General features: G+C 39.0%; 1 protein-coding gene and 1 pseudogene across 8 annotated transcripts in view; both read left to right on the top strand.

Annotated features, from left to right (window-relative positions):
- SRPK2 (SRSF protein kinase 2) overlaps positions 1–15,392 on the top strand; it is a 239,373-nt gene that overhangs the window by 188,155 nt on the left and 35,826 nt on the right. For all 8 annotated transcript variants that reach the window (XM_070369649.1, XM_070369652.1, XM_070369653.1 and 5 more), the window contains 4 exons: positions 2,215–2,323; positions 2,928–3,015; positions 3,244–3,331; positions 5,778–5,884. In XM_070369649.1, coding sequence (XP_070225750.1) covers positions 2,215–2,323; positions 2,928–3,015; positions 3,244–3,331; positions 5,778–5,884 — 392 coding nt within the window. The remainder of the gene's footprint in view (positions 1–2,214; positions 2,324–2,927; positions 3,016–3,243; positions 3,332–5,777; positions 5,885–15,392) is intronic.
- Positions 5,778–10,941, top strand: LOC138987632 (large ribosomal subunit protein eL8 pseudogene; annotated as a pseudogene).

Consider the following 15,392-nt stretch of genomic DNA (forward strand, 5'->3'; position numbering starts at 1 on the left):
TTTCTTCAACTTTCAGTCCTATTGAGAAAAGGAACAGATGCGCTTCTGCTGTGATTATTACTGGAAATAGTGCCCGTTGACTGTAGCTCACATGAACCCACCCTGGCTGTTCAGGAATTCACATCTGAAACATACAGTAGTGGTACAGGTTTCTTCTCTTTACACATAATTAAATTAGTTTTAAATTTAGAATCTTTCATGTTAGCGATAATATGCAATTAAATGGTAAATAGCTTTCAATTAAGCTATCAAATGTTCCCGTGTAATAAGACTGGGAAACAGTCCTCTGGGTATTAAAAATGGAATGCATTTCTTACTGGTGAACAAAGCATGCTTTGGAGTCAGACCCAACTTCCAGCCCTGAACCAGCTACTTATGGTCCCTGAGACTTTTGTCCAGTTCAGCAGTGTAGAAATTACACTGTCTGCTCTGAGTGGTTGTAAGAAACAGTAGACATCAGTGTTTCCTAAATACTTTGTGCTGCAAAATGTGTCTAGTTTCTTGACGAAATGGTTTTGTGTGTCTGGAATTTGTAGCATCTTCTCTGCTCTTGGAGGTTCCCAATGTGTGTTAAGACACTGGGCTCTGAGGACCCCTTTAGTCAAGAAATTTACTCTCTTTGTTCAGCTTAGCATTTCTCAGACAGAACTTCTCCTCCCTTCCTCCTTCCTCACCCCTGCTTGCTCGCATTGTGGAAGGTCTGCAACACATGTTTCAGTTTACTTTTGTTTCAGTGGATCATGATTTTGGAAATACAGTGCTTAGCACAGTATCCCTAGTTTACTTGAATAGTATTCAATTTCTTTTCCTCCTTTTCATTGTTAATTTGAATGATTTAAACACTGTTGTGAACTCAGAGCCCACTTGAATTTGGTGTAGCCTTGTATGTAAGTAATAAGACATTTTTTCTTCCAGTTTTATTGAAATAGAATTGACTTAAGCACTGTGTGAGTTTAAGCAGTACAGCCTAATGGCTTGACATGTATATATTGAGAAATGATGACCACAATAAATTTAGTTACCCATTCATTCATTTAATAATTTGTTATGTTTTATTCCTAATTTATTATCTTTCATTTCAGTTCTTCTTTTGCCCCAAATGTTGTTATAGACTTTGAAAGTTCATAGAAAGTTCTTATCTAGTTAAATTCCTGCTTTAATAATTCAACGCAATTTAAATAATGATAACATTTATAATACTTCTTGAACTACTACTCCTGCCCTCCGACAGATATATTGAGGGTGTGGTTTAGATGCTTCCTGTTCTGAGCACGAACCCTAGGCATGAACCATCCTTACCTTTCTTGAGGGATTTGTAAGAATTCTGAAGATTTAAAAAATGAGAACATCTTTGCAATTAAAAAAGAAGCAGTAGATATTAAATAATAAAATGTAGAAAAGTTTTTTTTTTCTTTTTTTAGGAAAAAATTGGAAAAGATAGAGGAAAAAAATAAAATAGAGATAAAAAGAATAAAAGAGTAATTTTATAATCCAGAGATGTTTGCTGCTAAATATCTTTATCTTTCCAGACTTTTTCTTGTGTGTTTCACCAAAATGGTATCATATTAGGCATGCTACTTTGTACCCCGATCATCTTATTTACAATGCAAAGTGAGGTCATGTAGACGCCTATGAAGCATTCTTACCTCCCCAAGCCCACCTTAACACTGAGTGCTCTCTCTTGCTCTCCAACCTGTTTCCTGGCAGGAGCATGAGGTTGAGGACAAGTGGTGAGAGAAGCGAGTTGTTTTGGTGGGTAAATTGTCATATATCGTATACTTCCTTATTGGTATGCAGAACTATGCTGAGTACACATCCTTTGTTTTGGTGAGTTGTGTTACACTGACCCCAAAAGATGTGCATTTAACTTGTTAGAAATGTCCAGAGTTGGAATATACATAGTATATGCACCTAGACTTTAAAACCTCCAGTTACTGTTACGGTGTGTTGGGTTGGTTCATTGCTATTTTAAGGTAAGTTTTTAAAAAATGAAGAAGCCTGAAAGAAAGACATAGGGCATTTTTCTCCTGATGAAAGATGCTCTTGAAAAAATGTTATATTATTAAACATGTTTCAAATCCAATTTTACTATTTAGAGATTTATTTACTGGTATGAACTGATAAGGAAGAAAGTGTTTCTATTACTATTTTTCTGGAAAAAAAAAAAAGAAAGAAAAAAAATTTTCTTTTTTTTTTTTTTTTAAACAATCATAGGTGGCTATCATCCAGTGAAAATTGGAGACCTCTTCAATGGCCGGTACCATGTTATTAGGAAGCTAGGATGGGGCCACTTCTCTACTGTCTGGCTGTGCTGGGATATGCAGTAAGTGCTCCTGGTCGTCTGTGCTGTTAATTCCTGGTCTGGTTCAACATCTTTATTTTATAACAAGCTATTTAAATATTAACTTTCTTCTGCTTTTATATCTGAGACTTATTCTTTGTAATTGCACCATACTCAAGTCATATAGTAATTCATCCATACCAGAAAAACATTTCAAATATAAAATAATAACATATATACCTTTCAAATTCGTGGGTTTTAACTTTTTTTTTAAGCTATGATCCATAATATGAAACTGTCTTCTTATAGTATACATACACATGTGTAGTGTGTGTAAATTGAAATAAAAGTTTTAGAACAATACTTGATCTTAACCATATGTGACGATGAACTCTGATATTTATCTAGTGTGCCATATTTTTATGAGGACAGAACAGAAACAAAAAGCAAAAAAGATCTACCATGAAGCCACTGCTTAACTCTGGGCCCACAATTTGAAAAGTACTATTTTAAAGGAAAGTATTAAAAGTTTCTATTAATTAGAGCTTATTAGAGTTCATTATAATGTTTAGTTTATTAGTCTAGTTTATTAGTTGTTACAGTTAACACTTCTGCTGTTAATATTTTTTAATGTATTTTTTCAAAGGGGAAAAAGATTTGTTGCAATGAAAGTTGTAAAAAGTGCCCAGCATTATACAGAGACAGCCTTGGATGAAATAAAATTGCTCAAATGTGTAAGTACTACAAATACGTGAATGATATAAGAAAGGTTAATGACAAAATTTTACAGAGAAGTTTTTCTGAATTTTACGAAAGTAATTGAATTTATTATTTAGAAATTCAAATACTGAATCTTTTATTTTTTAAAAATTTTCTTTTATTAAAATAGTTTTGGTTGGTATAGTGGAAATGACTTTCAGTCTTAAACACTTCTGTTCTTGAATTTTTCTTTCTTTCTCTAGGTTCGAGAAAGTGATCCCAGTGACCCAAATAAAGACATGGTAGTGCAGCTTATAGATGACTTCAAGATTTCAGGCATGAATGGAATACGTATCCTTTCTGACAGTTCTGTTGCTGCTTAATGGCTGAATTAATATTCTAGTTTTTCTTCTCAATTAAAAAAAATGTAAATATTTTAAGCACTTATAAACTTCTGTTTGCTCTGCTGCATCACTCTCCACATGAAACCTCTAGTGTCACCGTATTATATGATTTTTGAAAGATGAAAGCTTCTTAATTATAAAGATGAGTTGTTCCTTTTGCTTTTTGAATATGGCAGCCTTCTAGTTTTGGAGAAGAAATGTGTCTTACAAGTGGAGCAAGGGCATCTCATGACCTCTTTTTTTCTTGCTTCTGGTCAGTTGTTTGCACGCTTAGTAGTTTTGGAGGTGAGGCTCAGCAGGGTGAATGGGTGTGGAAGGAGTTATTTTCTCCTTCTGCCTGGGGCATTACTAAAGGATAGCCCAGGAGTGGTAGTGACAGCAGAGTAACCTGTAGCTTAGTGTTGTTGGCACAACTGGAGAGAAGAAATAATGTCTTTAGTTTCCAAAATGCTGTTTCCATATTCTAGTATTGGATCCTCTGAGTTAGCTCTTTGTGTGATTGACCTAGGCAATGCCTTCATTTCCCAAGGTTCAGGAATACTGGACTGTGTATTCATAGTCCTTTGAGGGATGAGTGCCAGGAGTGTGTCAAGAGGGTCTTTTCCTCCTTCCTGACCTTTTATTCTTTCCTTTATCATCTTTGGAACAAATCCAACATTTTGATGTTTGACCTGTTGAAGCTTCAGAAAGCTGAGGGCAAACCCTCTCCCAGCTTTCACCCCAGAATGACATCCTGTTTGTGCATCTGCTGGGTCCTGATTCCTCCGGGAAGCACTCCCCTCACACCTTGTGATTTGAGGAGGTTTTTATATTTCTTCTAGGGATTGGTTTCGAGGACATTGGCAAATTCTGGTGACTGCTGATGTTGCCTCTTCCTTTGCTGTAAGATCCTTTCTGTTAACTTCCCTCTTGATAGATGGAAAGATGGAACTGGTCCTCTGTCCTGCTCTCCAAGTGAGGCTGTTTATGGTAGGCAGGGCGGCCCTTCCTCTTGCATAACATTTGGAATGTTGTTGTTAAAACAGCTGATAGAGAGTTTCTTTGGAGGAAACACCTAATTTGTAGGTCAATGGAGTTGATTTTTGATATATACACTCCAGCGGCTATCAATGCTTTTAGAGTACTCTGGTGATAATTTAGAAACCTTGGGCTGTGGCTCTGTGTCTGCTATTAAGTTTAGACCTTGGTTTCCATTTTTTTTTTAATGAGTTTGGGATATAGTAAGGAACTTCTCATTTTAGATCATCTATACATAAGTCTGTAGCACATTTGTTTTCCAGTATTGTAGAAATATTTTTCTTATTTTTATTAAAGATATTTAAAGCAATAGTTACTATGATGATGTGGTTTTAATAGATTTAGATATTACATAAAATATTAAATGACCTTTTTATAGTCTATATATAGGCCCTAAAGGGTTTCAGAGCCATTCATTTCTGTATGAATGACATGTTTATATTTATATGAGAGACTTTGATGGGACATAGTTCTGGAGGGCCAGTGGTTGACTAGAATTTCTGTTTTTTAAAAAAATGACAACAGATGCCTGAAATTTCATTATTATAGGTTGTTCTTATGACCATGCCATGTCCTAAATTGTGATCATACATTCTTAAAAACGTAATTAAGAATTTGATCTAGTGACCCAGTGAAAGATATTATTGAAGGAAAAGGTTACTGTGTTTGGTAAATTTCTGTTTTATAAAATGTTTTATGTGATGATTGGATAAAAATTTAGGTAGGCAGGCAGGACACTTAAGAGGGGCGAATTCTCTCGTTCTTTCGCTTATGGGTTTCTGTGAGGTTTCAGTCTTGCTCATTTTCGTTAAGGCTTATTGTCAGGAGGAGTGTGCTGGACAGAGCAAGCCCACAGGTAAGTATTGTCGAATCATGACTCTGCCACCTTTACCCTGTGTCAGGCAGGAAGGGTTCTTTAAACTCACTGAGGTTTACTTGCCTCATCTCTCCCATTGTTATGAGTACACATTAAATCCTATATGGTACATAGTAAGTATACTTAGTAAATGTTAGATTTTTCTGTTTAGGTGAGAAACAGTAAGCAGCCATTTTTTTCTTTTTAAATTATTTATCTTGGCTGTGCTCGGTCTTCGTTGTGATATGCGGGCTCTGTAGTTGTGGTGCACAGGCTTAGTTGCCGCATGAGGGATCTTACTTCCTGGACCACGGAACGAATCTGTGCCCCCTGAATTGGGAGCATGGAGTCTTATCCATTGGACCATGAGGGAAGTTCCACACTTTTGTTGTTATTGATAGTATTGATGTTACACTTTATAAAGAACTAATTCTTTTGCCAAGTACCACAGTGATTCTGCTTTTAGTAAGTGTGTCACTCCAGGAAATGTATCTAGAAATGATCCTTAACCCTGTCCCAGATGTCTGCATGGTCTTTGAAGTGCTTGGCCACCATCTCCTCAAGTGGATCATAAAGTCCAACTACCAAGGCCTCCCAGTACGTTGTGTGAAGAGCATCATTAGACAGGTGAGACTTACGACCTCAAGCCCCATCCTGCATATACCTAACTGGTCAGCCTTTCCACACAAATTACTGTTTGTTTGTTTAAAAATATTTATTTATTTTGCTGTGTTGCGTTTTAGTTGAGGCACCCAGGCTCAGATAGCCCCAAGGCATATGGGATCTTAGTTCCCCAACCAGGCATTGAGCTGGCATTTCCTGCATTGGAAGGCAGATTCTTAACCTCTGGACTGATAGGGAAGTCCCAAATTACTGTTTTGTTTTAAATAAAAATAAAAAATACATACACAGACACATATCTCCCATTTTAAAGATACATATATTACAGCGCTTAACACTGTGAACTTGTTAAATCAATTTTATATTGATATTTACTTAATGATAAGCTATTCTGTCTTATGAAGAGAGTAATATGTAAATGTAAAACACACGTTTCTTTTGGTATCTGAATCTTTTTTCACATAAATGATTCAGTAAAATAAATTGTTTTATCCAATATCATTTACAAAATGTTCCACTTAAAAGATAACACAGATAGCTCTCTACGCCAGCCCTTCAAGATGCCGAAGGGAAAGAAGGCCAAGGGGAAGAAGGTGGCCCCGGCCCCGGCCATGGTGAAGAAGCAGGAGGTCAAGAAGGTGGTCAACCCCCTGTTTGAGAAGAGGCCCAAGAATTTTGGCATTGGACAGGACATCCAACCCAAGAGGGACCTCACCCGCTTTGTCAAATGGCCCCGCTACATCCGGCTGCAGTGGCAAAGGGCTATTCTCTATAAGTGGCTGAAAGTGCCTCCTACAAATTAACCAATTCACCCAGGCCTTGGACCGACAAACAGCTACTCAACTGCTTAAGCTGGCCCACAAGTACAGACCAGAGACAAAGCAAGAGAAGAAGCAGAGGCTGCTGGCCCGAGCTGAGAAGAAAGCTGCCGGGAAAGGCAACATCCCCACCAAGAGGCCACCTGTCCTTCTAGCAGGGGTCAACACTGTCACCACCCTGGTGGAGAACAAGAAGCCCCAGCTGCTGGTGATCGCTCACGATGTGGATCCCATCGAGCTCGTGGTCTTCCTGCCTGCCCTATGCCACAAGATGGGGGTTCCCTACTGCATCATCAAGGGCAAGGCCCGGCTGGGGCGCCTGGTCCACAGGAAGACGTGCACCACCATAGCCTTCACACAAGTCAACTCGAAGGACAAGAGTGCCCTGGCTAAGCTGGTGGAAGCCATCAGGACCAATTACAACGGCAGATACAATGAGATCTGTTGTCACTGGGGAGGCATGCCCTGGGGCCGAAGTCAGTGGCTCGCATTGCCAAGCTGGAAAAGGCAAAGGCCAAAGAACTGGCCACCAAGCTGGGCTGAGTGTACACTATTGAGTTTTCTGTACATAAAAGTAATAAAAAAGATTCTTCAAAAAAGAAAAAAAAACAACAACACAGATAAACATGTAATGTGTTGTTTTTATTTGCTATTTCTTAGTATTTGGATGAAGGGTAAATGAAAGATAATATAAGGAATGCTTAAGTTATGTAGGGAATATTTGTACTTTTGCCTTGACAAAAAAAAAAACCCTTCAGTTAGGATCTGTTTGAGTGATGATACTTAAGCAGATGTTTATAGAATGGAAGTATCCACACATGGAAGATCTCCTTCTGATTAGGAATGTTTCCCAGATTCCGTTTTCTGCATGGAACATACCAGTCTTTGACTCATTGTCCTTAAAGCCTAAGGTAGGAAAGTTGTAGATATGTCTTATTCTGGATTACCTATTCTGATGTAATGGATAATATCTGTGGCTATTTCTGCAGTGTAAGTAATATCAAGGAGGTTGCTTGGTTTGCTTGAGAAGAGGACTAGGTGGTTTGGTTCTCTTTTTTTGGTCCCATGGCCTAAAACTTGAGCTAGATCTGCCTGAAGATTCTATACCTGAAATATAGACCTTGATCCAGAATTCTTAAATAAGAAAAGAGTCAGGGAATGATTCACAGTTAAGGAATTGTGAATTTTAAGATGTGAGTGTCTGAAGAAGAAGCTTCCTGACAGTTGTAGAGGTATTTGCATGTTGGCATATGTGTGTAGGTTTTTAAATTTTTAAAAAAATTTGAACCTGAATTTGTTTTGTTAAAAGCACCCTAGATACTGCTTTTGAAATTGTGTATAGGTCACTCTGTTTATTCAGTATGTTGTTCATCTCTTTATTTACCTTTGCCTTTTTTGTACTGCAAATTGGCAGTGTATCTTCTAACACTGTAGATGGTACTTGAGAAGAGGGGCTATACTGGCTTACCCGGGAGGACTGCACTCCCACACTGTAGTGTGCGTGTGCGTGTGCCTGGTGTGGATCCATGGGTAGCTTTTGTTTAATATATCTGTTCCCTTGTAGGTTTTAGATAGTAGCATTTTAACTCATTATTTTAACATGCCTAACATCTCAAGTGAAAAAAACAATAACTTTCCTTTGATTTAGACGACGATTCATGTTAAGGGAAATGTTAATTGGAGTTTTTTGATCCCCAAATGTCCCTTTGGTATATATAACTATTAGTGTCAAATCTAAACTTTAAAAAAAGAAATCTAGTTAAAATATTGAAAAAATTTGTTATCTAATGTAAATTTCCTACTTTATCTCTGATAAATCCTGGAAATCTTGAAAGATTTACATATTTTTTATTTTGATGGAAGAAAAATACCCATTTATTTTTCTTGTAGTTAAAATTAAGAAAAAATGCACATTAAGAAATAACTTATTATTTATGACAATTCTTATTTCTAAATATGAAGTTAAGAAAGCATGTGAGTATAGTTTTTTTAATTGGAGTATAATTGCTTTACAGTGTTGCATTAGTTTCTGCTGTACAACAGCCTGAATCAGCTATACATATACATATATCTCCTCCCTGCTGAGCCTCTCCCCCCACCCCCGTCCTGCCCCTCTAGTCATTACAGTGCACCGAACTGAGCTCCCTGCGCCGTACGGCAGCTTCCCACTAGCTGTCTTACACGTATGGTGTATAATGTCAGTGCTACTCTCTCAGTTCCTCCCCCCGCTTCTTCCCCACTGTGTGCACAAGTCCATTCTCTATATCTCTATTCTTCCCTGCAAATAAGTTCATCAGTACCATTTTTATAGATTCCTATATATGCATTAATACACAATATTTGTCTTGCTCTTTCTGACTTATTTCACTCTGTATAACAGACTCTAGGTCCATCCACATCACTACAAATGACTCAGTTACCTTCCTTTTTATTGCTGAATATGTACATCTTCTTCATCCATTCATCTATTGATGGGTATCTAGGTTGTGTCCATGTCCTGGCTATTATAAATAGTGCTGCTGTGAACATTGGGATACAGGTTTTACATATTTTAACAAAGTACATAATTTCAGAAATAACAGCTTGAATGTATATCACACAGGTTCTGTCATCCCCTACTGTTGCCTTAGGTGTCACCACAACTTAAGCTTGGCAGTGTTGGGAGAAGATGAATTAGCAGAGGAACTGTCAATATTTATTTTGTATTCCAGAATGGAAAACCAAAATCTTGCCATTCTTAGCTAATAAAAGTGTCTCTAAATCTAAATAAATTGTTCTTGAAGTGTATTGAAACTTTAATGCATACTTACTGAACAAATGATTTAATGAATGTAATCCTCACTTTAATTTATGTACACTGCTCCTTAGAGAGTAAGAACTCATGTAGTATTTTATTGGTCTAGAATAATTTCAAGATGGAATTTTGATTTTATGTGGTCTGCACTTAGTTCTTGTAGGCATTGTTAATAGAAGCTTTGTTTTGCTTTAATTTGACCCCATCTTTAATTTTCTTTAAGAAAAATACCATGAAATCTGGATTTTTTCCCCCTCTAAACTTATATCTCTCAAAGTAGTACATTGTTATATACCCCAGGCAATAATCTCTCTGTTTGAATTCCCTTTGAGTCATCCTCTGGGCTCAGTACTTTTGATTCCAGGAGGATCCTTTATTAATAGACCCACTCATCTCTGTCACTCCCCAGGATACAACAGAGTGGGCCAGCTTTCTAATATTCTTTCACTGTGCGGCCTCCTTCACCTCCGAAGTCCAGTGTGGCTAACAGTGTTTCACTCATCGCTGTTGCACCCAGCCCTCTCCCCTGGTCACCTACCATTGATCCCTTCTGGCCATGTATGTTTCTCGTGGTATTCTTTTTGTTTCCAGCACCACCTTCCTTGGTGGTCCTTATCACCTCACCTTTTCACTTCAGTTTATTCTGTTGACAGTTACTGTCCTCAGTAACACTTCACTTTAATAATTCATATCCTTATGTAGAAACCTTTAGTGGCATTCTGTTGCATGTTCTGGAAGATCAATATTGTTGGCTTTCATGAAGCAATGTATAGAATGATGTAGAACTTGGGTGTTGGTGTCAGAAATAATTCTATGTGTCCTTAGGTTTCTGAATCCATGGATTCCACCAACCATGAATTGTAAATATTCAGGGAAAAAATTCGAGAATGTTCCAAAAAACAAATTTGAATTTGCTGTGCAGACAACTATTACATAACATTTACATTTTATTTACAATTATTTCTGTAGTAGTTACATTGTGTAAAATACTGTAAGTAATCTAGAGATGATGTAAAGTATGTGGGAGGATGTGTGTAGATTACATGCAAATACTGCTGCCCTTTCACCATAAGGGACTTGAGCATCTGGGGCTCTTGGTATCCTCAGGGGAGGGTGGATGTCCTGGAACCAAACCCCTGTAAATTCTGAGGGAATTTACAACTGTATACGCTACTCCAGCTAAAGAACTTTGGCCAAGTTACATAATCTTTTTAAGCCATAGTTTCATTATGAATAAAATGAGAATAATAATGGTACCTTCATTATTATTGTTAAGGTATAAAGGGATATTGCTATTAATAATTATGAATATTTGTTCAGTGCTTACTGTGTGCAAAGCATAATTTTAAGTACTTTGTAAATTTTAATATATTGAATCCTCACAATAAGCCTGTGATACTGGGTTTTTGTGTGCTTTTTCTTTTCTTGTTTTTTAAGGAAGTGGAACCTGCGGTTCAGTAATTTAGCCCCAGTCAAGAAACAACCAGTGTTTATGGTGGAGCGGGAATTCAAACCCAGGTAGTCTGGGTTTGGAGTGTATGTGTTTACCATTTTTCCAAGCAACAAATAATATTTTTGGACTTGTACACAGCTCATGTCCAATAAAAGTTAAACCATGGCTCTTCTTATGAACCTGTTTAAGGTCTTCTACCATCTGATGAAAGTCCATGTTTCCCTTACAAACCCTGAATCAGCTCTTATTCCCTGGCAGGTAAATCTTTCCTTATTGATTAATTAATTAATCGTCTTTTAAATAGAGATTTGTTAGTGTCCTTCAGATACACAGTTTCCTTTCTAGAATCACCCAAATTAGAGTTTTCTTATGAATATTCAGAGATGTCCCAAGCATTTATAAACACACGCTGCTTTACCAGGATTTTTGTACATGATTTTTTTTTACTACTTTTCTCTAGGTTATTTAGAGAAAGTGCTTACTTTGCCACTTTTTTAAGCACCACATCTTTGATTCATTTCTTTTGTCCTAGTCTGTAGAAAATAACCATTCTTTATTTTCTACCATGTTTATAAAGACGCAACCAAAATTCCACTTCTATGACAAGGCTTCCCATACTCACCCATTAAGAGTGGTATTTCTTCCCTCCCCGGGGAAGGATGGCTGCAGCCTGCACTTGGTTCTTTCTTAATGATTGCAGAGCCTTATAATGTAAGCTAATGTTTCTTACCCCTGGCACTATTGACATTTTGGACTGGATAGTCCTTTTTTGGACTGGATAGTCCTGGGGCTTCCCAGGTGGCTCAGATGGTAAGAGTCTACCTGCAATACAGGAGACCTGAGTTCGATCCCTGGGTCGAGAAGATTCTCTGGAGAAGGGAGTGGCAACCCATTCCAGTATTCTTGCCTGGAGAATTCCAAGGACGGTGGAGCCTGGCCGGCTGCAGTCCATGGGGTCGCAAAGAGTCGGGCATGACTGAGCCACTCACACTTTCACAGTCCTTTTTTGTAGGGGCATGTCCTGTGCGTTGTAGGTTGTTTAGACATATATGTGGCTTCAGCCCATTAGATACCTGTGTCAGCCGGCACCACCCCAACCGTGACAATTAAAGAATGTCTCTGAGCTTTGTGAAATACCCTCAAGGAGGCAAACTTTCCTTTCACTGAGAATCATTGCAATAGTGGGAAGTGTGACGAGTACAGTTAAGTTTTAGCAATAGATTTAATTTCAAACTCTGACCTTGACATTTGCTACTTTGTGACCCTGATCAAATTACTTAGCTTCTGTAGGCCTGTGTCCTCATTAGTCACATCAGGATGATAATATGTAATTTGTGGCTTTCTTGTGGAGATAAGTTTGGAGGGATTGCTGATAAAGCTTTTGGCATAGTAATCAGCACAGGATAGCTGCTTTGTCTGCCCAGCTGTATTGTGAGCACCCTGTGTCCCCAACCATGTGTTATGGGTTCCATATCTCTTTGTAGCTTCCTTCATGTTGTAGGCAGTCTGGAATGAGAGGTTATCTTTCCTTAAATGAAGTAAGAAATGTATGTTCCTCTTACTGTACCAAGTGGCTGACCTTTCTGTGATCTGACGGGCTTGTAGATAAACGTTTCCACTTAGTTTTGAAATGTCCCAGCATAATTGAATCACTTGCTTTTCCAGGGTTTCCCATACACTATTACCAATCCTTTGATCATTTTTTAGCTGTCCTCATTTAGTCCTGGTGACCTTGTGCAGGGTCGGGAGGGGCCATCCTCTGGTGGTGATGGTGAGAACACCCTCTTGCTTCCGCCCAGGCTGCTTCTCTGACCTCAGGTGGGGTCTATTCCCTCCCACCCCCAGCTTTCATTTCTTTTTCTTTTAGAATCAGCTTTATTGAAGTCAATTTTATGTTTAGCTTTTATTTCTAAAGCTGAAAGAAGAAATGGTGCTATGATGGCAGTATTTGTTATTTGTGGTGCATTCAAGATATACCACAAGTGATGGGGTTCTAAATACTGTTGCTGTTCTTTAAACACAGCTTTTACTTTCCTATGTAATCGAAAGGGTAGCTGATATTTTACTTTTTAAAACTTTATGGTTTAATTCATTGCCCTTTCCAGAAACCTTTTGAAGAAGTGGCGGCTTACCATTAAATGGGGCTTGGTAAGGGCATGGTGACTTTGCTGTGATACACAGGTACAGCGTGTAGCCTGGGATTTTTGAATCATTACTCTTTCAGTTATCATGATTATCACAAACATGCATTATGCTCTTGCGGGCACTCCCTGTTTTAAGTGCTGTCTTTGTGTTATGCTGTCTAGTCCTCACCACAGCCTTAGGAAGCTAGGGGTGTTCTTACCTCCACCCTGAAGGAGGTATTAAAAGCTTCTCCAGGTTCCACAGTTACTGTGGGAATCAAGGCTGGAATCTGGATGGTGTGATCCAGAGTCCATGCTCTTGACTGCGGGCTAGTATTGTTAAGGAATGTCTACTCAGGAAGATTTGAAGCATTTTACATTATAGCATGTCTTGTGAAAAGTGTGCATTCATGTTTCTGGAGATGGTCTACTTTTACATTAATAGTGGAAGTAGCAATTAGATCATTTTAAAGTACATTACTTAATTGGTGATATGTACTGCAATATGTAAGCTAAGGGACTTTCCAAACGCCTTGCTTTTTCAAACCCACCTTCTGGGGGGTGGCTCACTTTGCAGACAAAACCAAGAATCAGGTCCCCACCCAGCAGGCTGTTATCATGAATTTGTCAACACCTGTTACTTATTTACCATTTAAATGATCTCACCGGTCCTGCTTATCAATGAATTAATTATGATCAAGCCAATATTGTTCAATGTTTAGAGTAGAAAATTGGTTGGTAAGCATTTTTATGCTCTTGGATTTGCCCATGTGGTAGTACAAATGATTCTCTACTAACTTGAATTCTCCTCCTCAGAGTGCTGGGTATGCAACTCAGAAATTCAGGGAAGCTGCTCCCTTCAAGGGAATCGAGCCCCTTCCCCAGCTCATTCCTCTGCGCTGCTGCAGTGCTAGGCAATGTTTTATCTTTTGTCCTGACTGTATTCAGAAGTTAAGTACAGCTACTTAACTTTCTCATTAATTTTCGCTGTCCAGAGTTGGAAAGAACAAGGAGCAGGGAGATTTCAGGACAGAGTGGATGAGGAAAGTGTCCGTGGCTCTCGTCGTCGGTGATGGTGGCAGGTGTTCCCCACACTTCTCATTCAGTCTAGCATGTGCTTGTCGGAGCAGCTTGTAGCATTTACCTCCTGTCTGTCCTCTGTCCTCGTGAGAAAGAGAGATCCTCTGGGAGCTTTAGCTTTCCCAGGAGCGAAGCCTCTGGCTTGAGGAACACTCTCTGCTGTTGCCCTCCATGTCCACAAGGACCAGTGTCCCCATGTGGTGCTGTTTCCCTGGGCGCTCCCCTGCACGGCCAGCCCCTCTGCTGCTGGTCGGGTCTCCCTGGTGCTGGTTACGAGGCCTTGCCCATGTCATCAGAGGTCACCCCCTCTCCTTGCCCTGCGTCCTTTGTTCTGGTGTGGCAGAAGAAAGGCGCCCATATTGTGACCAGAGTCAGAAGAGAATGTGCAGAATTGCTCTTGTTCTGTTTCTCTGTTCAGTTTAGAATTTAGGGGGAAGCTTTCTGTGGGTGGTGAGCAGACCCTGGGAGATACATTCAGGTGAAACCTCCATGTTATTCTCAACTTACTCCTCCCTTTCTGTATGTGACAGGACCGATTTCTAGCACACCGAGGTGGAAAGGGAGTTAGTTTATGTTGTTAACACCAGTAATAAATGGTCTTTCGCATGGTTCATAGGTGCCTAGACAGAAATATTAGAGACTGTCCTAACCAAGTGCCTTATTTTATGGCTGAATTTGAGGTCAGGGGAGGGAAGAGACAATCTGAGCCATAGCTAGTCAGTTCCTGAACCAGAACTGAAATCTCCTGGCTTCCAGCCCAGAGCTCTGCCTGCAGGCCTGCACTACTGCTGCCTCACACGGAGAGAACCAGCCCCTGCCCGTGGGGTGGGAGCCGCCTCCCTGGAGTGGGATGCAGCCTGTTCCTGGCCCGTCTGTGATTACTTGACCTGGGGTCTCATGATGGAGCAGATGGCAGCGAGGATCTCTGCTGCCTCCTGCTGATGAGGCCAAGTATGTTTTTTAGGCAAGAGATATACACGTTCTGTGGTAAGACAAGGGAGATCTATCCTTGAGTGTGAAATTTGATTCATTGATTGTTTTTTTTATTGTTATAATATTTGGCATAAATGTAAGATTGCCTATCATTTTTTGATTTTGGATTTTGGGATGCTTTAACTTCACTGGCTGAGAACAGAAATGCTGTTTTTGAAAATAAAATCATTCTTATAGCTATGTATTTTAAAAATGTATCAGTATTCATTAAAAGAATCATCAGGTAGATCCAATTCATATTATAGATGGGAGA

This window comes from Bos mutus, chromosome 4, assembly GCF_027580195.1.
Source record: "Bos mutus isolate GX-2022 chromosome 4, NWIPB_WYAK_1.1, whole genome shotgun sequence".
NCBI lineage: Eukaryota > Metazoa > Chordata > Mammalia > Artiodactyla > Bovidae > Bos > Bos mutus.